Below are 20,507 nucleotides of genomic sequence, written 5' to 3' on the forward strand. Positions count from 1 at the left end.
GATATTAAAAAAAATTAAAAATTGGGGGAAGAAGACCTTTTATTATATAACTGTCTCCCTAGTGCTTGAGATTTGCAGTTCTCTGTGATCTGTAATCTTGGTCTTGCCGATCTTCTGGGGGAGGGGCCTCTTGCATTTTAAGTGTCTTTGCCCCTGGTGGAATGGTGACCACCCTTGCGGGGGGGCCAGGCTAAGTAATCTGTGCCTGATTGCTCCTTGTGCTTCTGAGGATGAGGTGGTGCTTCCCAATAAACCAGTGGAGCAGAGAGCTCAGTGCCACACTGCTAAGTGCACCCTCGGGGAAAAGCAGTCAGTGACTACAGTCTCCCTTGTTTCTGCTCACCTGGCCTGTGACCCAGCATTTCTGTTTCAGTCACATGCCCCATTTTGAGTCTCCAAACCCTGAAGACTTCTGTGGCGCATCCTCATGCCACTTCCGGAGGGGGTGGTCTCACTGCGGTTCTGCTGTGTCCCGGTGTGTGGTATACCGCATCCCCAAGATGGGAGCCGACTCCTGGGCTCACTGATGATAGGCAGCTTCCCTGCTCTGATGCCTGGAAACTCGTCCATGCTCAGGCAGTCCCAGTCTTCTTATGACCCTGGGGATCCTGAGACCACACCATCCCACTTAGTATTCCGTCCTGCTTCCGCCACCTGAGCACCTTTCACGCAGGGACGTCTCTCACCTGAGCAGGCTTCTAAAAGTTCTGATTTTGCACTCCACTGCTGTATCACTTTCCAGTAGCTGGCTTTTGGAGGCTTCCTCCCCCGCAGTTAGTTCATCTTCAGACATATGGCCTCAGCTTCACTTCTCTGCACCTCCTGTCTTGCAGAGAGTGGTCGCTTTGCTATTTGTAGAGTTGCAGCTGTTCTTTTCTTAGATCTGCAGTTGAGTTCACAGGTGTTCAGAATGAGTTGATAGCTGTCTAGCTGAATTCCTGGGGCCAGACAGAATTAAGGTTTCCTATTCCTCTGCCATCTTGGACTAACTCCTGAATGTTATTTTTAATTCTTAATTTTTAATGAAGACTTGCATAATTATCATTGGATTAGTAACCTTCTTTTGTTTAAAGAGTTTAGCAGTTTAATTTCCCAGGGTATTACAACCATGTAAGGAAAAGGAGGTTGTTGGAACCACTGAACACCATAGGTAGAACATTAAAGAGGTGTTAAACATAGAATATCTTAAATCTTAGGGGAAAAAGTTTTTCCTTTGTAGCTATGTTTCTCTTTTTATACATTTTATTTTACTGTGGTATGAATACTTCAACTGAGATCTATCCTGTTAAGTTTTCCAGCTTACAGTCCAATATTGTTGGCTCTAGATACCGTGTTGTAGTGCAGATCTCTAGACCTTATTCATTGTACTTAATGGCAACGTTACACCTATTGATTATTAACTCTTTATTTTCCTTATCCCCCCAGTCCTTGTCAGTCACCATTCTACTCCGATTCACTGAATTTCTCTATTTTAAATACCTTATAGAAGGGAGTCATGCAGTACTTGTCTTTCATTCACTGGCTTTTTCCACATAGCATGATGTCCTCAGGATTGATACATTTTGTCTTATCTTGCAAAATTTCATTCTTTTTAAAGGTTGAGTAGTATTTCATTGTATATATATTACCATATATTTGTTTTTCCATCCATGTCTCATTTTGATTGTTTCCACATCCTGGCTATTAAGAATAGTAAGAGATCACTCTGTAGCCATCATGGAGAATAGTGCTGCTGTGAACATAGGAGTGCAAATATCACTCTGAGATCCTGATTTAAATTCTTTTGGGTAAATACCCAGAAGTGGAATCGCTGGATCACATGTAGTTCTATTACGGTTTCCCACAGTGGCTGCACCATTTCATAACCCCACCAATTTTAAGTGTGGAAGGGTTCCAGTTTCTTTACATTCTCAGCAACGCTTCTTGTTTTTTTATAATAACCATCTTGTCACGGGTGAAGTTGTGTCTCATTGTGGTTTTGGTTTGCATTTCCCTGATGGTGAGTGACCTTGAACATTTCATATTCTAGCTGGCCATTTGTGTATCTTCTTGAAGAAATGTCTTTTTGTCTGTAGGCCATTTTTAAATGGAATTACCATTATTATTTTTTTTTTACTATTGAACTCTAGGAGTAGTAACCATTTTTAAATATAAAGTTTTCCTATTTCAGATATATTCTTTGTCCTTAAGAAAGAAATAATTAAAGTGAACCCTCTTATTGTCATAGACTTCACTTCTATGAAATTATTTAGAAAAATAATTGAAAGTTTATTTTTAATTTATTGAATCCATCTTGAGATTTTTCTTTGCAAATTATATTTTGTTAAGTACTAACACTGTTTCATTTTTGTTGACGAACCTCAGCAACACCAACAAAGATCCCAGCGGACACAAGCACTCCTCCCAGACCCCATTTACCAGCTCATGAAAAGACGGCAGCGAGGAGGGCATCACTCAGTGGCCAGGTGAGCGTCATCTAGGGAGCACTCATCTGAATAAAGGTTTACTATAAGGGGGGAAGTCATGTACATTTTTAGAAATTTATTAATCCATTACCCCGTTTTATAAAGATCAGAATTGCTGTTGATAAATAATACTTGAGATCTTTCCCTTTTTGTGAGATCATTCTCAGACATACTCCTTTTGATTATTTTCCAGGTAAAATGTTAGATATTTCTTTTACTTAAGGAAAGTTAATTTAGAGCCATTTCATACCTAATTTCGAATACCAGTCACCTTCAGTTATGTCCATTTAATTATTATTGAGAGCCCGTGCAAGGTAATGTGGCAGACAACTTAGAAGATGAAAGGATAAATAGGGTATGGGCACATCCAGGGTCGAGAGGCCATATGCATGCCTGTACGCCGCCAAAGATGTTATGAGGCAAATTGTAGTTCAGTTCTAAAGTGCTATTTCTGGTAGAAGTACTTATGGATGGGAGTAGTTGTCACTCCAGTGTTATTTTTTGTTTTGCTTCCTAGTCCATAAATTCCCAATCTGTTGGTCAGTCGTTAACACAGCCAGCGATGTCTCAAGCTGCAAATTTACCAATTCCACAAGGCATGTCCCAGGTATTTTTTGTTTGTTTGTTTCAGTTAAGTATTTTAAAATGATAAGTTGTTTTTAAGCTAATAGAGATTTTAAAAAATATATACTTTTTAATGCAGTGACTCTCAACTGTTGGCATTTATAATGTCTGGGGGCTATTTCTGATTGTCGGTGATCTGATTGGTGATCTAATTGTGGAGTATCACTGGCCCTTAATAGACAAGGGCCAGGGATGCTAGTTGTATTTCAGGATGCAGGACAGTTTTGTACAACAAGGAATTATCCCAGTTTATGTGCTATGACACCCCCACTGGGAGACACTTTAGACAGATCTCATATCTAATTGAGCGATAAAGCCAAATACTTTGTCTCTTAGTTCTGTGATATTATTTCCCGTTATTCTGCCTTCTGTGTTTGTATCTATTATTTGCATTTAATAGAAATCCTTCCAGTGTTGACAATGTAATGTTTTCCCAAAAGTATAAATAACTTTTGTTAGGATAAAATGCAACATTTTAAATATTTCTTAAAGGCATGAGGGAGCTAAGGCACAAAACTCATAATGTTTTCTCCTACTTATTGTGATCTAATATAATATACGGTCTGATGATTGTCAATTCAAAAGACAGAGTTCTATACTTTTTGAAAGGTAATATTCAGTATCTTCAACACAAACTTTTGAAGATCGAGAAAAAGGCTTTTTGGAGGGTTTGCTCACTTTTAGATGCAGTTCACTGTAGGAGACTTTTTTTTTTTTTAGATTTTATTTATTTGAGAGAGCGCACAAGTTGCAGGGAGGAGTGGACTCCCTGCTGAGCAGGGAGCCCAGTGTGGGCTCGATTCCAGGACCTTGGGATCTTGACCTGAGCCATAGGCAGATGCTTAATTGACTGAGCCACCCAGGTGCCCCTGTAGGAGACTATTTTAAGATTAAGACACATTTCCAATAAATTGGAATTCTTCCTGCAATATCCTGTGCTAAATATTCATGGAAATAATTAAATGAGCAGGATACACTTAAGTGATGAATCACTAAGTGTGACTAAATTTCAGGCAGTAGTAAATAGAAGCTGTTTATGACTCAAGTAAAACCATGAAATAAGATTGAAAATCCTGGAAGTAGAATAACTGTTTGCATTCATGTATGCATTTATTCATTCATAATTGCTTAGTCTATAAAAGTCTACATTTCATACTTGTGAACATACACTGTGAATAGTTTCAGCTGAAAATATGAATAAAAATATGCTTAGTTATCTGTTAGATTTTTATAACCTTCTAATGATGTGTACAAAGAGGCCATTCTAGGGATGACAGAATTTGATGTGAGTAACTCTAGGAGCAGGCTACTTTTTCATTTGTTACATGATAGAAATTAAGTAACTTGTTCCAGGAAATGATAGAGCCCCAGTATGAGCTCTGGTCTTTTTGTTTTTTGTTGTTGTTATTTATCTTAGAAGAGAGCAAGGACGCATGTTCACAGGCAAGGGAGACACAGAGGGAGAAAGAGAAAAAGTCTTCGGGTCCTGAAAGAGGAGAGGGAGAAAGAGAAAGTCTCATGCAGACTTTGTGTTGAGTGTGAGCCTGACACAGGGTTCAATCTCAGGACCTGGAGACCATGACCTGAACCAAAATCAAGAATTGCAGGCTTGACCAACTGAGCGCTGGTCTTCCAATGCCAGTGTGTACTTGTAATCAGGCAAGATCTGGTCAGAAGTCAGAAGCCATACCAGAAATTTGAAATAGGGATGATAATAAAAAAAATTTAATAATTTTAAACAGGGAATCCTAAGTAATACAGGGATAATGGATGTAGAGAACAGCCACTAACTGTGAGAGGGGGGAGTATAGTATGCAAAGAAGGAACAACTTGGAAAACTCTCCCAGTCCTCCTCAACTTTTCTTCCTCCAGGCCAAGTTGAAACTCAGTTTCCAATGGGGCTGGTGTGGCTGTAGCCACTGGATGAGAGAGAGGTTCACTGAGGTACCACAGACCAGGGCTGGAGTGTAGGAAGCCACCTGCTGGGTTACCAGCAGGAATTGCAGGGGAGCTTCCCATAAGGATGCCAGTAAGACTTGCTGGAAAGTCAAGGGCTACTCCTTTTGCAGTATCCCTTCAGCACCATCCACGGACATGACTAAGTTTGTGTCTGCTGACAAAGGAGAAATGTTTATAGGGTCCAGCTCCAGTAGCAGAAAACCAAGCAAAGGTGGGTGAATTAGGAGCTGAGAGATAATGCATTGAAAACTAGTGTGACATTCTTAGCTTGTGATATATACTACTTATTTTTCACATCACACAATTATGAAGAGTAAATGATTCTAAAATATGTTACACTTTTCCCAAACTGGTACTTCAGTTTCAGTTTTCAGCTCAATTAGGAGCCATGCAGCATCTAAAAGACCAATTAGAGCAACGGACACGGATGATAGAGGCAAATATTCATCGACAACAAGAAGAACTAAGAAAAATTCAAGAACAACTTCAAATGGTCCATGGTCAAGGGCTGCAGGTAAAGTTATTATATTTGAATACAAACAAAACATGCTATTCACATTTTGGTTTCTTAGGAAAATTGACTTTTCTTAATAAAAAATGAGAAGCAAGAGATAACATTTCATCAGTTTAGTTCAATAAATACTCATTGGTTACCTACTCAGTATGATGGCATTTACACTCTGATTCATTCCTAAGAGTATTTCCATCAACATTGTTGTTTCTCCAAATTAAAGTCCTCTTTTTAGCAATCTAATTTTTAGTAAATTTAAACCCATAATATTGTATTTTGTGTAGATTTCTAAGTACATGTAGGTAGAGTTTATAAATCAGTCTTCAAGCATTATTTTAGTAAACTGGTAGATATAATTCTAGTTAGTCTTTTTTTTTTTTTTTAAAGATTTTATTCATCCATTTGACAGAGAGAAATCACAAGTAGACAGAGAGGCAGGCAGAGAGAGAGATAGAGAGGGAAGCAGGCTCCCTCCGAGCAGAGAGCCCGATGTGGGACTCGATCCCAGGACCCTGAGATCATGACCCGAGCCGAAGGCAGCGGCCCAACGCCCTGAGCCACCCAGGCACCCCAAATTCTAGTTAGTCTTATTTGATCAGTAGACAGGGCCACTAAACTTGTATCTTTCAGAAGAAACTAGGATTTTGGAAAAGGGAAACTAAGTGAAAAAAAGCTACTTCTGTCTGATGCCAGACATTATAAACAATGGTTGATGAAAAACTGCCTGTCCATAGATTTTTGAGTAGCACTGAGTTGGGGTAATGCTAGCTGGTAGAACAAACAGTGACCAACATGTAAAATATTCAAACAAGTAGAGGTTTTGAAATTTATCACCCTTTTTCTGACAGTTGGAAACATGATAAGGTTAGGGGATGACTGGAAGAATGGATAAGAATTGTTTTTTTTCCAGTAATTGTTTATTGCTAATTGATCACTGAAAAAGACTTAACCATCCTGTTATTTGCTTTTTAAACTTAATTTGTAGCTTGTTTTTGCTTTCTCTTTTTTTAAAATTGCTCTCATTCTTCTTTGTTTTTAGTTTACAAAGCTCATTTTAATGTAATCTTTATTTTTAAAGATGTTTTTACAACAGTCAACCCCTGGTTTGAGTTTTGGTTCTGTTCAACTTTCTTCTGGAAATTCATCTAACATCCAGCAACTCACACCTATAAATATGCAGGGCCAGGTCATTCAAACTAACCAGATTCAAAGTGGAATGAATACTGGACACATTGGCACAAGTCAGCATATGATACCGCAGCAGACTTTACAGAGTACATCAAGTCAGGTAACGGAGCAAGTGCAATGAGCTCTGGAGTGTTGAGTGATTGAAATGTACACTATTGCAGAAATGAAAATGAAGATCTATCTGAAATAATTCCGTATTTTAGCTTTTAATAGTAATAATTAAAAGTTTAGTTTTGAGGGTGGTCATTAAAATATTTTGTGCCAAATTGTTAAAATGTCAATGTTATAAATGCTTTCAGTATTTTGACATTTAAAAATTTTGCAGTTTGTTAAAAATGAACATACAGGCTACTTCTGTATGTTATAAAGGTTTGACTTACAAAAAAGGGTGACCAGGAAACACATTACTATGAAGAATAAGCTGTTACAGTAGTGATAGTTTAATCAGTAATCTGGGAAATTTGATGCAGGTAATTGGTATTCATTAGTGACTGTAAATCCCAAGACTTCAGGTGAAATCTATCAAGATGTCTAACATCCATCACTCATTCTGGGCATTTAACAGAAGTTCTAAAGTTCATAGTTTATATTCCAACAAGATACTAAAGACTAATTCATTCTCAGTTACTACAGGTTTTTTTCCTTTGTAGTTAGATTTCTCCCAGAGTAATATGTCCTGCTTCTCCTTTTTTGGTCATGTCAACTATTGTTAGAGTAATGAATAGTAGATGAATATTTCCTAAAAAAAAAAAAAAAAAATTTCATTTAATTCATCTGTAATATCTTCTGTTCTCTAGCAGAGTCAACAGAATGTGTTGAGTGGGCACAGCCAACAAACCTCTCTTCCCAGTCAGACACAGAGCCCACTCGCAGCCCCGCTGTACAACACTGTGGTGATCTCCCAGCCGGCAGCCGGAAACATGGTCCAGATGCCGTCCAGCGTGCCACAGAGCAGTACGCCGAGCGCTGCAGTAACTACATTCACTCAGGACAGACAGATCAGGTAGTTGCCATAATTCAGTCATTCCAAAGTTGTACAAATTGATGAATTAAAAAAATGATAGGATTTTTAAAAATTTGATTTTAGTTTGTAGCCAGCTCCCACCAGCATTCTTGAATTAGAACTAAACATGCAGAGGGGTTCTGGATGGCTCAGTTGTTTAAGCGTCTGCCTTCAGTTCAGGTCATGGGCCATCTCAGTGTCCCGGGATCAAGTCCCGTGTCGTGCTCCCTGCTCAGTGGGGAGTCTGCTTCCTCCTCTCCTCCCTTCTCAGGCTCTCTCTCTTGCTATCCCTCTCTCCTCTCTCTCAATTAAAACAAAAAAAAATGCAGAATATGTCCGTTGTTTAAGGATGTTATAATAAAACAGTAACAATAAATTTTGTTTCCTGTTCAAAACTGTTCTACTGAATATTACAGAGTCCAGTATCCATAGTACACTGTTACAGGAGTTTTATGCCAGGCTTTGAATGACTCTGAAACTTTCAATATTTTAATACAAATGTTGATGAGTTTTCATGCAGTAACAATGGCTAAGGTTTATACTCCCATGGTTTGTATGGGTTATGGGATAAAAGTAGCTTACCTTTCTTGAGTTTGTTGAGTACTGTGCTAGGTGCTCAAAATATACTATCTCATTGAATTTTTTTTTTTTAAGATGTCTTTTATTTCCCAGATAAGAAAAGAATGAGTTGATAGTAATTTGGTTAGGGACTTGGAGGTAGTTAAAGGGTGATGAGTAGTTTCTAAATTTAATCCTGGGTATCAGATTTCAAAACTCAAGTACTTAAGTTTATAGTACACTAAACTTTTGTAGCCATTCTAGAAAAATAGGCATTTATGACTTATTTGAGTGGCAGTCCAAATAGTTGACATAGAAACAAATATTTTGAAGAAATGCCATTATTTCAAATTTTGGGGAAGCTTTCTCTTAACTACTGTGGGATCTCTATGGTCTTAAAATTTCTATTTTAAATACTTCTTAGTTTTTATTTTACTGTAATACAAGTAGGCTGCTGCTTTTATAATACAATGTTGTTGTATCAAACTACCTAATAGATTTGATTAAAATCCTATTAATTTCCAAAGAGTACAGAAGCTGTAGGATCATAGAGGCAGTGAGAGCACAGAGAGCTTATTGCTTCTCTTTGGAACTCAGTTCTTCAAGTGAAGTCCAACTTCTCGCTTCAACATTCTAAAAGGAGGTATTATGAATACCTCCCATAGAAATGTAGAGGATTACTTTTAAAGCCTGAGGAAGACATCGCTAATCTAGAATGCTGATATGCATTTTGGAGGATACAGTTTAGCAACTATTTGTGGACCTTTTTTTTTTTCTTTTTTTGAGGTGAAAATACATATTTCAGCAACCATTGGCATTCTACTTAAGTGAATATGGCACATTCCTTGTCCCAAGAGAATGATCAGACTTACAAGCCATAGAGGGTTAAACAAATCAGTAGAGGAGTGTGGTCAAGGCCAAGCTTCACAGAGGAGGTACTTGGCCTGAGTCTTAAACAGCTAGACTTTTTCATGTGGCAGGGACTCTCACAAGGGTATTCTGAACAAAAGGAATAGTGTATATGAAATCACAGAAGTGAGAGTTAAGCATTAAGTAGATTGAAGAATGTGTCTTGGTGCCGGAGATGGATGAAGTATTCTCATCACATTCTATCAGTGACCAGATAGGGGAATTTCTTTTAAGATTAGAGATAAATGAGCATTTAGTCCTTCTATGCCCAGGCCTCTTTGAAAATGTTACTTTCTCTTTGGGCATCATTCTCCATATGTCAGTTTTTAAATTATTTTCTACATATTTTTTGCATTAAGTAATACATTCAGCCCTGAAGTATATAAAATAAGAGTATTTTATTTTCAGGATTTGGTATGGATTCAAAAATGGATTTATTTTGTCTTACAGACCACATAAATAATAAAGTTAATTTCTACTAACTTTAATACCATTGTGTACTTGACACGGTGTATAACTGCAGTGATGTCGTGCTCCAGTCACAGTGGAGTCATAGCTCTGTAATGGCCAATGTTAGAAACTAACTTCATCTCACAGAAAAGGCAAATAGAAATACTATTGTTCCCTGAACAGGTATCATTTTTTGTTGTTGTTTTATTAAAATAGAAGAAGGAAGGTGGGGAGGGAGCAAATACTAGTGAATTCTAACACAGTGGGTGTGTGCTACATTGATGAAGTCACAAACTGAGGACATTTTTATTCAGTGTTAGAAGGTCGTTTAATTTTGATTTATGTTCATAAGGTACAACTTGGAGTATAAGTATCTTCTGTAAACCTAATAGAAAGGTCTTTAAAAATCCCTTATGATAGCTTTAAGTTTTATTTATGATTAGCAAAGTGAACACATGCCACATATAGCTGATTCCCCAAGTACCTAGAATTTTATAAAAGGAAGATATTTTTTAACAGGTTTAAAACTTTTTTTCATTGTGGTAAAATATACATGAAATTTACCACATCGGCTATTTTAACGTATACATTTCTTTGGCATTGAGTACATTTATACTGTTGGGACCATCACTACCATCAATCTCCATAACTTTTTACTTACTTTTTTTTTTCCCCCTCCAGAACTTTTTTCTTAGTCCCAAACTGAAACTCTGCCCCATTGAACAATAATTCCCCATTCCCCATTCCAGGACCCTCTAGGTCCTGGAAGCCACCATCCTGCTTTCTAAGCACATAAATCTATGACTCTGACTACTCTAGACACTCTAGATTACAGATGGAATCATTCAATATGTGTGTCTTTTGTGACTGGCTTATTTCACTTAGCACAATGTTCTCAAGGTTTGTCCATGTTGTAGCATGTGTCAGAATGTTATTCCTTTTATTTTTAGATATTTATTTATTCATTCATTTGTTCATTCATTCCTTTAGAGAGTGCAAGTGGGGAGGGACAGATGAGAGAGGATCTTAAGCAGGCTGCACACTGAGAGCCCAGTGTGGGTCTTGATCTCAGAATGCTGAGATCATGACCTGAGCCGAAATCTAGAGTCGAATGCTTAACCTACTGAGCTACCCAGGTGCCCCGATTTTATTCCTTTTTTGAGGCTAAATAATATTTCATTGTGTGAATACACCGTGTTTTGTTACTCACTCATTGATGGACACTTGGGTTGCATCCATCTTTTGGCCATTGTGAATCATGCTGTGAACATGAGTGCACAAGTATCTGAGATCCTGCTTTCAGTTCTTTTTAGTTATATACCCAGAATTGGGATTGCCGGATCGTGGTAATTCTGTATTTAATTTTTTGAGAACAATGCTACTGTTTTCCTTAGTAGCTGCACTATTTTATTATTCCTACCAGCAGTGCATGTTGTAATTTCTCCGTATCTTCACCAGCACTAATTTGTTTTATAATGGCCATCCTGACGGGTGTGATTCACATTTCCCTATGCATCTTTCCATTTGCTTATTGACCATTTGTAGATCTTCTTTAGAAAACCATCTATTCCAGACCTTTGCCCATTTTTTAATCAGATTGGTTATTGTTGAGTTACAGGGTTGTTTTATATAATCTATATCAGATATAGGATTTGCGGATAATTTCCTCTCACAGACTAGGAGAAAGAGAAATTGTCTTTCCCTGTGCTGATAGTGTCCTTTGATATACAAAAGTTTTTAATTTTGATGTCTAGTTTATCTTTCGTTGCCTGTGTTTTTAGCGTCCTATCCAAGAAATCACTGCCCAATCCAGTGTCATGAGACTTACCCTGTTTTTTCCAAAGAGTTTCATAGTTGTAGCTCTTAAGTTTAGTGCTTTAATCCAGTCTGACTTAAATTTTGTATGTGGTGAATGGGAAAGATCCAACTTCATTCTTTCGCATATAGTTGTCCAAAAAATTTATATTTTTGTTTGTGATCATTTCATTTTGCTACATACATTTTTGTTTTATTGGTATTCCCAAAGGCATCTTTAAAAACATGAAACAGGAAACGAAATTAGAACGTACAGCTTTTAAATACTAAATGGGCAGTATCATTGGGTATTATCTTAGAGGAGTATTCAGCCCACCACCTTTGTAATATATACACCTTACACTTCTGACTCCCCTTCTTCTCTTTCTTTCCTCTTCACAGATTTTCTCAAGGTCAGCAGCTTGTGACCAAATTAGTAACTGCTCCCGTAGCTTGTGGGGCGGTCATGGTACCTAGCACAATGCTCATGGGTCAGGTGGTGACAGCCTACCCTACCTTTGCTCCACAACAGCAGCCGCCGCAGACACTGTCAGTCACGCAGCCGCCGCCGAGCTCCCAGGAGCAGCAGCTCGCTTCGGTTCAGCAACCGTCTCAGGCTCAGCTGACGCAGCCGCCGCAGCAGTTCTTACAGGTAATTCCCCCAAGGGGGAGCTCTCCTGTTTCCTTTTGCAGAGTGAAATTAGGCACTCAAAGAACAACTTTGTAAATCATCTGAAAAATCCACAAAAGCTTATTGTATAAGTTAAATTTCCAGAAGGGCAGAAAGCTTGTCCTCGTTAGCTGTTCTTTCTTCCCTTGTTTGGTCTTTAGAAGACAGCTCTGCCATGGGCATACCCGCTTATCTGAACTTCTGGATAGAATGAGTAGCTACTTGCTGTCCACATCAAGGTACTTTATATAGAGCTCCGTCTGGCTGGAGTTTCTGGAATTCAAACCCTGTCTTCCTTTTAGTGGCCCATCAAACATGCGCTCCTACTGGCCAGGGGCATCAAAAGGGATTTTTGGAAAAATTAGAGGCCTTATCTTAAATTATTATGTTGGATGAAATCTTAGAAATGATGTTTTGGTTGTAAGTTAATGTCAGAGGAGAAATATTGTGGCGGTACACACACACACACAGACACACACACACACACACACACTCTCTCTCTCTCTCTCTCTCTCTCTCTCGGTCAATGGAGTAAACACTCAAGATTAGCCAAAAATGCAGACACATATTTCATCACATATCTCCCGTATCTCAGTAGACTGGATCTGTTTATCTAAAGGGTAGAGAAGAAAGCTAACCTAGATTGGGATCCTCAGCTGGGAATTCAGCAGGATACGTTTCTGGACCTCAGCACCCTCCTTGGAGCGCACAGTAGCAGGTTTTGACTTCTGGAAATCCAGCTTCTTTATTCTGGCCTACGGGGAGCAGTTTTGAATACAGGCTAGCCTAGATTCGTCTGGAGACCAGTCCATCGAGGCCAGCCACATACCTTATCATCAGTTTTAGAGTCATGCAGATGTATGATTATGTGTGTATGATGGTATGGTTACAAAATTCAGTATTAGGCTGTATACTCAGGCATAAATGCATCCTTACTCTACCACCCTTAGTGTTAACGGTGCAAATAGAGTTCTTGGAGAGAACAGAAAACTAAAACAGGTTAATTGCCTCAATACCTCTGAGAGTCCTGATGACAGCCCCTTAGACCCGAAGCCTATACTGCAGCTCTTAGTGACTAGGTTAGCTGTTGTTATAAATGAATTAATAACTAGAATTTACAATAAGTTATCAACTGTTTTCTATAGAAAGCCATACTCAATGACAATTGAGCAAAACCTTAAAAAAGGAGAGAACCTGCCTTAAGATCTCAATCTCCTAAATCAGGGAACAAGGGCCCTTGAACAAGCACAAGAACAAGCACTCTCTTCTCCCCTGCTTCTCAAAGAATTCCAGAGACATGAGACCCCTAAAGAAGTAAGATCAACAGTATCGTTTAGAAATACACTTCTGTGTAGAGAGTGAATATAAATTCGGCTTTGATTATATAACATCTCATACCAAAATATTCCTCTGTTGTAATCCTGTAAAGCTCACAAATATCCTGAGTATTTTGTTACAAAAGCTTTTCCTAAATAAGAGAAAGAAGTTTGTCCAGGTCTTTGGCAAAGCTTAAGCTTCCAAGATCTGCCCGTGTGTGTGTGTCTACGCGCTCGTGCCCTTTATATGCATTTGCGAAGGTCTCCTATCACAGTCCCGTGTTTGGATTAGGAGCCCTGCATCAGTTTGTGTTGCCAGTAGTGAGGAAGAAGAGTCATTGTAAAAGTTGGGCTAATTTTCTTTGTATCACCAGAAATCGGAATCAGGTGAAAGAAACTGGCTCATGGAGTTGAGACTCGCCCAGGGTTACCCAGCTGATAAACGGCAGAGCACAGCTCAGATCCAGGGCTTCTGGCGTCCCATCCTATGCCCTTGTTTTTTCTGTTGTTGTTTTGATTTTTAAACCACACTGCTACATATATAGGACTGAAGTCTCTCACTTTGCCCTCTTTTTTGTGGTACTTCTAAATAATAATGTTAATATTTAATCTTCATAAAGACCCACTGTGGAGGCACTTTATCTTTATTTTGTAAATGAAGAAACCGAGGCCCAGAGAAGTAAGTAGTTTGAACAAGTCTCCCAGTCTCGGGAATGGCTTCGCCAGTTTGAGGCTGGCGGCCCTCCCTCTCGGCTCCTGAAGGGCTGCTCTGACCAACTGAAGGAGCCTGCACGGAAGGCCCTGTCTGACTGCGGAGTATCTGTGTTTCTTGCATTCTCAGCTGTGCTTGCATTTTACTCATTTTACTGTCTGCTTAAAATTGCGGTCTTTAAGGTGTCCAAAGGGAAAAAGTACGTGTGTTTGGTCTCAAGACATAGAATGCTTTCTATACCAAAAAATATCTAGCTCAGTTCCCTTAAAAAATAAATTTTAAAAAATTCTATATTGTCAAAAAGAAAGGAAATCTCATAAGCATTTCCCAAAATATTATTTTTAAATGAAAAGATAAAAAATGATGTAGATTAGGTGGAATTGAAGGATTCTGTCCCTGTCCAGAGTAGAAAACTTGAGTAAATCTTGATGTGGACAAATTAACCGGGTAAAGCAATGCTGCATAATGCACTTGTCTTTTAGACTTCAAGGTTGCTCCACGGGAGTCCTTCTGCTCAGCTCATCCTCTCTGCCGCGTTTCCGCTACAGCAGAGCGGTTTCCCTCCGTCGCATCACCAGCAGCACCAGGCTCCGCAGCAGCAGCAGCAGCTGCACCGGCACAGGACTGACGGGCTGAGCGACCCTTCCAAGGTTCAGCCGCAGTAGCACACGCGCCTCCTCTCTGATCTCGGGGGAGGAAGGGGTTGTCCAGAGCAGTTGCTCAGACGATCTGAGGCTACAAGGAAAAGTTCCAGCTGTTTCACAAGATGCAGTGTTGAGTGTTGTAGTTTCTGGGATTGGTTAGCAGAGAAAACGCTGCCTAGAGCTCCAGATGTCCGTGCAGTACCAGCCAGCAGGAGAGGATCACGGGGCCATAGCCAGTTCTGACAGTGTTTTCCTCGCCCAGCGATTTTCTCGATGGAAAGAGTGTATTGCCAAATGTTAAGAAGCTCAGCTATGAAACATGACCTCCAGTCAATCAGAAAGGCACTAACAATGTTAGTAACTTTTAGTGGTTCTGTGCCTGTTTCTGTGTTACAGAGGACACACCACTGTCACGTCAGGGGTTGCTTACAATGATGCCATGAAGGCAGTCCAGTAGATGCAGTAGCCCCTTCCCCATTCCCTCTCCCTTTTTCAGATAATGATTGGATAGTCATTAACTTCAGAATGTTGTGTGGTTCAAATTCTCTATGTATAGATGCTGTAAAAAATTATGTATATGTCTGGATAAAAGGAGAAGAAAGCAAAACATTTTGTAAGCTGCATGAAAGCATCTCCTCGTAGGTCTGTTTCCTTAGATTGACACCATGTACAAACCAGTACTTTCTCTGATTCCCCTTTTGTTTACAACACAGTAGTGTTCTACTCACTTTCCGGGGCACAAGGCTTTTTGTTCATACTTTGGCTGTGATGTCACAGTTTGTTCCGTGAGGTATGATGTGCTGCTGGGAATGGATATTTTTTTCCAGGTTAAATTATTGAAGCAACAGGATTTCCAGAAATATCCCTCATTTCATTATTTTTCATGTAGGTTTGAGAATAGGATTTGCACTGCTTTATTTTAGGTGGTTGGAAGTTTTGGTCACATATTTTGATATAGTTCATAGTTGGAAATAGTTGTGTAAATGGCTTTCAATAAGCCTGAAAGTCATTTCAAGAATGTTCCAGTTATAGGAGTAAAATTTGCACACAAAAGATTTTAGGCACTTTTTAACATTCTCACTGGTGGGAATTTTAACTTTTAGGATTTGTTGGAATCTTTTTATTATATCCTTCACAATTTCAATGCTTCTTTTAGTCAGAAATGATTCAGGGTTATTTGAGAGAAAAAAAAAACCCATAGTGCCTTGATTTTGATTCAGGTGATAACTCACCATCTTGATCTCATTGTCTGGTTTCAGTAGCAGTTTCGAAACCTTAGTACATTTTTAACAGCATGTGGGTGTCAGTGCCATTAAGATTCTCCTCAGTTCCCAGGAAGACTGCTTTGAGTCTCTTGGACTGGAGGTACAAGTAACTTGGGGTGGGGGGGTGACATCCTAACACTACCAGAGTCATTGATGTGATCACACAATTATTTCCCTAAATCAACATCTTCCTTTCAAGCTAAACAGTTAAGAATTACCTGTAAGTATTTTCTCAATATGATGTTGATATTCCTACAAAGAAAAAAGAAGGGGTGGGGTAGGAATTGGCTTTGCCTTCATTGAAACAATAGAATATTGTAAACTCACATGCTTTCTAAACATGAACTAAGATTTCATTTGGCAATATTAGATTCTAAAGGGAATAAATTCCAACAGAAATTACATAAAGCATTTTATAGATTTTTATGGTACTAAAAATTAAATTTACAACTATAGAGCAAAGGATAATTAATGGAAATATCTTATTAGAGTATCAAAAATTATTACTGAGGAAAAGGGAGGATGGCAAGCTGGTAATAGATCAAAATTGACCTTAAAAGAAAATGTGTAACAGAACTGAGGCTGTTAAGCAGAAGGTTTTGAGCCATGAAAACAACCTACTACAGAATTGCTCTTAAGCTCAGTTCTTAGGACTTTTCTGTCCTCCACTTTGCTCTCGTCCCGAAGGGATATACTTTGTCTTTCTGTAGACAACTGTACTTGGGCACACTTAAACTAAAAAGTTATATTGAAAAAGAAAATAACCAAAGAAAGTTGGTACCTACCCTTCTACAAAAGAAGTGTCACTAGATACCAATCAATAATTAACATATCAAGAAGCTCCTCTTCTAGCTACATGATCTGGATGAAGAGATTTCTGACTTCCTCATGAACGTCCCGAACAGGCGGCGGAGTGTGTGTGTGACTCGAGCACAGGTACACAGAGCCGAAACTGATGAGGTACAATACGGCAACAGTACTGATTTTCTCCCCTTTCAAATTGCCTTTCTCAGCCTTATGCCATTCCGTATATATTTGAGTAGTGCCTCATTTGTTCATTGGCAGTATCTAGCGGTATGGGTGACAGAAGATACGAAGAACTGTTCTGTTGAGATTTATCCTCTAAACACCGTACTTAGAAGCAACGCTGGCCAGCTGCGAGTACTGTGTACTTAGGTTAACAAAGGCAAAGCGTAAGACAAGCCACAAGGTAAAGCTGTAGACTGTTCACATTCTCCTCTACCAGTTCCTTCAAGTATTTTCCATATTTGGGAAGGAGAATTAGACAAGATGTCATTTTATAATTCCGGTTGTTCTTCACAGCTCATTTTTGCCCGTGGAATGGATTGCTGAATTTAAAGGAGCGGCTAGCTGCTGCCCCTTTTCCGGCAGTACGAACCGTTGTCCTAGAGCGAGGGAGCACCAGCTGCCTCGGCCCCTTCTGTGTTTTCCTCCTGCTTTCCTTGAACTCGGGTTGCAGGGCTGTCCCTCCCCCCAGCCCCCAGTCACTGAGACTTGACGTGCTGGTGAAGATTCCGCAGTTGCCTCTTGTTCATTTCTGGAGCCAAAGTTGTTCCTTAAAATCCCAAATCTGCGTAATGAAAAAATACCAACTAGAGACACCTTTCGGCTACTTCAAGGTTATTACCCTCCCTCTGCTTTACTCTCACAGAGATTTGATTTTTCTTAAAAAACATCTTGTTCTGGGTGGCACGTTTTGGTCCGAAACTGTTGAAGCCCTGGGGAAATGTTAGCTGCTCCGCGGCCACCCTGCTCGGGACACCTCGAGGGAGGGTGGCGAGGATCAGTCAGGCTGCTGCTGAGACTGGGGTCAGACCAGAACCCGGACACTTGAAACTTACTCCCATTTTCGGTAGAATACATCAGAGAACGAGCTAACAGGAGGGATGGGGAATGCACGTGAGCAAATCCGACCCTTCGCCTCCAAACTCTGTCCTAAGCTGAGGGGGTCATTTGCGTCCCATGCTCTGCTTTGTCACTTAAATTTGGTTTAGGAATGTACTAGAAATCAGAGGATGCCAGGGACTTTGAGAAGTTGGTTATAGAATACTCCGTGCGGAACAGTGAGAATGTGATTTGGTTCCTGCCGACGCACGAGTTTGTGGTCCTTGCCTGCCAGCGGTCTGCTTGCGGTTCGCTCGGGCGGGCGCGGCGCCCTGCAGGGCAGGTGCTCCGGGGACGGGAGCCTTTGTGCGAGAAGCCTTGGCAAGGGGCCCCTTCAAGTAGTACTTCTCTGGCCCCACACAATCCTTTAAAATGCTTTTAAGCTGGATATTACTCGTTTTCTGATGTTTCCACTACAGTGAGGCAGACCTTTTCGTTTTTGTAAGGTGGAAGGCAAGTAGCATTTTACTCGAGGATTGGCCATTTCTCCCTTTTCCTTTTGCTCTAGTTCTTTGATGATGGCAAAAGTTTGTCAGTGAACATTTGTGTAAAACTCATTCGAGTCTGTGACCTTTCCAATATCTGTGACCCTTCTCTTCAGCCCCTGGAGTCGATGTTGGAAGGTGTAAACACTGGAAATTACTATTGCCGAGTGAGTCTAGCCAGGAGTAGGCAGACTGGGATTTCCAAATGGTGGAAAAGAAACAGCACAAAGGCACTTGCCATTTTACTAGTGATTGGAGAGCGAGACCCTCTGAAGTTTGTTTGGGTTGCGTGAGCATTCCTCTGAAAGGAGCTTCTGAAATAAATGCAAAGGAAAAGAGTCGACTATTTTTATAGCATATTTAATATATTTGTATATAACTATGAGTATAGTAGGAACCCTCCACATGCCTCCCCCTTTTCTAAGTTTCTCCCCCTTTTGCCATAGCACTCGTAGAGCCTCATCTGCATGAGTAACGTGCCTGCTGTCAGCCTACCACAAGATAGTGCTGCTGCTTCCGAGACAGGTGAGAGGACCCACCTCTCATGCCCGGGGATCCGTTCTGTAGGACGAGCACACTCTCTCCAAACAACATACCGCAGTCTGAAAGCATCATTTTGAAATGTAACAAGCACTTTATTGCAACTACTCATTTTGATAAAGTTGATTACCTTAGGCATTACCATTTCTAAAGGATCCCCGAATCATCATTTAGGTGAAATTTAAAAATAACACATTTCTGAGAAATGTTTAGATCCAGTGAACCGTAGCAGGTTTATGGGAGTGATATTTCAAGGTAGCCAAATGAATTTTGACTTTGGTTTTGAATGTGGTGGAGTCAGGAGATTGTAAAATGCCTAGTTCCATTTCGACACTATTGTAAACCTATCTTGCCTATCGTGTGGACACCAAAAGAGACCAATGAGCCTGTTTATTTTCAGAGGTCTAGGAAAATTGCATCAGTGTGAATAGATGTATAGAACTAACCTAAAAGTGACTGGTAGTAATATTTTAGAATACAATAATTTCAAGAATTATTCTGGGTGTTTTAAATGTGCTCTGAAATGTTGGCATGTCATTTCAGTGTTTCCATTTGAATTGCTCTTGTAATATTTTTGCACAAAAAGGACTGAGAAAAAGACTACTTTGGTTGAAGAAAAGTATAATTTGGTCTTATTTTAAATGTCTCCTGTGGAAACACTGGAGATGCATTTTGTTGGTATAGTTATTAATTCAGGATATTCAAAACAGTATTGAACAGCTCACAAGAAATTAAGCAAACGTGGACGTTTAAAAATTAAAACTTTCTTTCCATGTGACTGTTTTTGCATATTTTTCCCCTTGTCGTAATTTAACACTACATTCCTTGTTTTTCGTAAATAAAATAATACTCTGCAGGTTCTGTTTTGAGTATTTAACAATATTTTGTAAGCTGCCTGTTCCTAGAGAAACAGTCTTTAGTGGAATAGGATAGTCTATGAAGAGACTGTTTAAGTGGAATCCATCACCACCACCAGCAAACACTGAGGTGCTGCATTAAGTGACAATCAAAATAGTGAGTATTTATGGAAGAATTTAGAAAGTGATTTTAAAGACGCAATTGCTTTGAAAGCAGTTCTCTGGGTTTCTTGAATGAAAATGGCTAAATGTATTTATTTATATTTTAAAATATCTTTTGTGTTGTTTTCTCATCAAAGTGATTTCACAGTGTCATGTATTTAATTTGTGGTTTATTTTGTTTTGCTTCGTGATCTTTTATGTAAAGAACTGGCTCTTCTTACCTGGGGCGCAGTCTCTGGCCCTCACAAGGACTGTCCCGGGCCAATCCCAATCTGTGTCACTTCAGGACGGCAGTGCGGGGCCCAAAGCCAGATGCCCTTGCACTTCCTCCTGTTCTCAACTCAATTAAGAAAAAATAAAGGTAACTCCTTCTGAATCTGCTCTGTATAGCTCCAACCTTTTTCTAGTTTCACTTGCTGCCTTTTCTATTTTATGGGTACTTTTTATATGATTACTTCCCCAACACAGCCAAAGGCCAGTATGACAGAAC

At 39.5% G+C, this 20,507-nt stretch overlaps 1 protein-coding gene across 1 annotated transcript in view; it reads left to right on the top strand.

The window, feature by feature from the left end:
- The window catches only part of CLOCK (clock circadian regulator), a 119,099-nt gene extending 103,665 nt beyond the window's left edge, over positions 1-15,434 (top strand). The window contains 8 exon segments of the mRNA XM_082728680.1: positions 2,365-2,370; positions 2,373-2,465; positions 2,983-3,072; positions 5,410-5,562; positions 6,638-6,847; positions 7,545-7,750; positions 11,864-12,113; positions 14,642-15,434. Coding sequence (XP_082584806.1) covers positions 2,365-2,370; positions 2,373-2,465; positions 2,983-3,072; positions 5,410-5,562; positions 6,638-6,847; positions 7,545-7,750; positions 11,864-12,113; positions 14,642-14,824 — 1,191 coding nt within the window. The 3' untranslated portion in view covers positions 14,825-15,434.
- Positions 15,435-20,507: the final 5,073 nt, after the last annotated feature.

This window comes from Mustela nivalis, assembly GCF_964662115.1.
Source record: "Mustela nivalis genome assembly, chromosome: 4".
Taxonomy (NCBI): Eukaryota; Metazoa; Chordata; class Mammalia; order Carnivora; family Mustelidae; genus Mustela; species Mustela nivalis.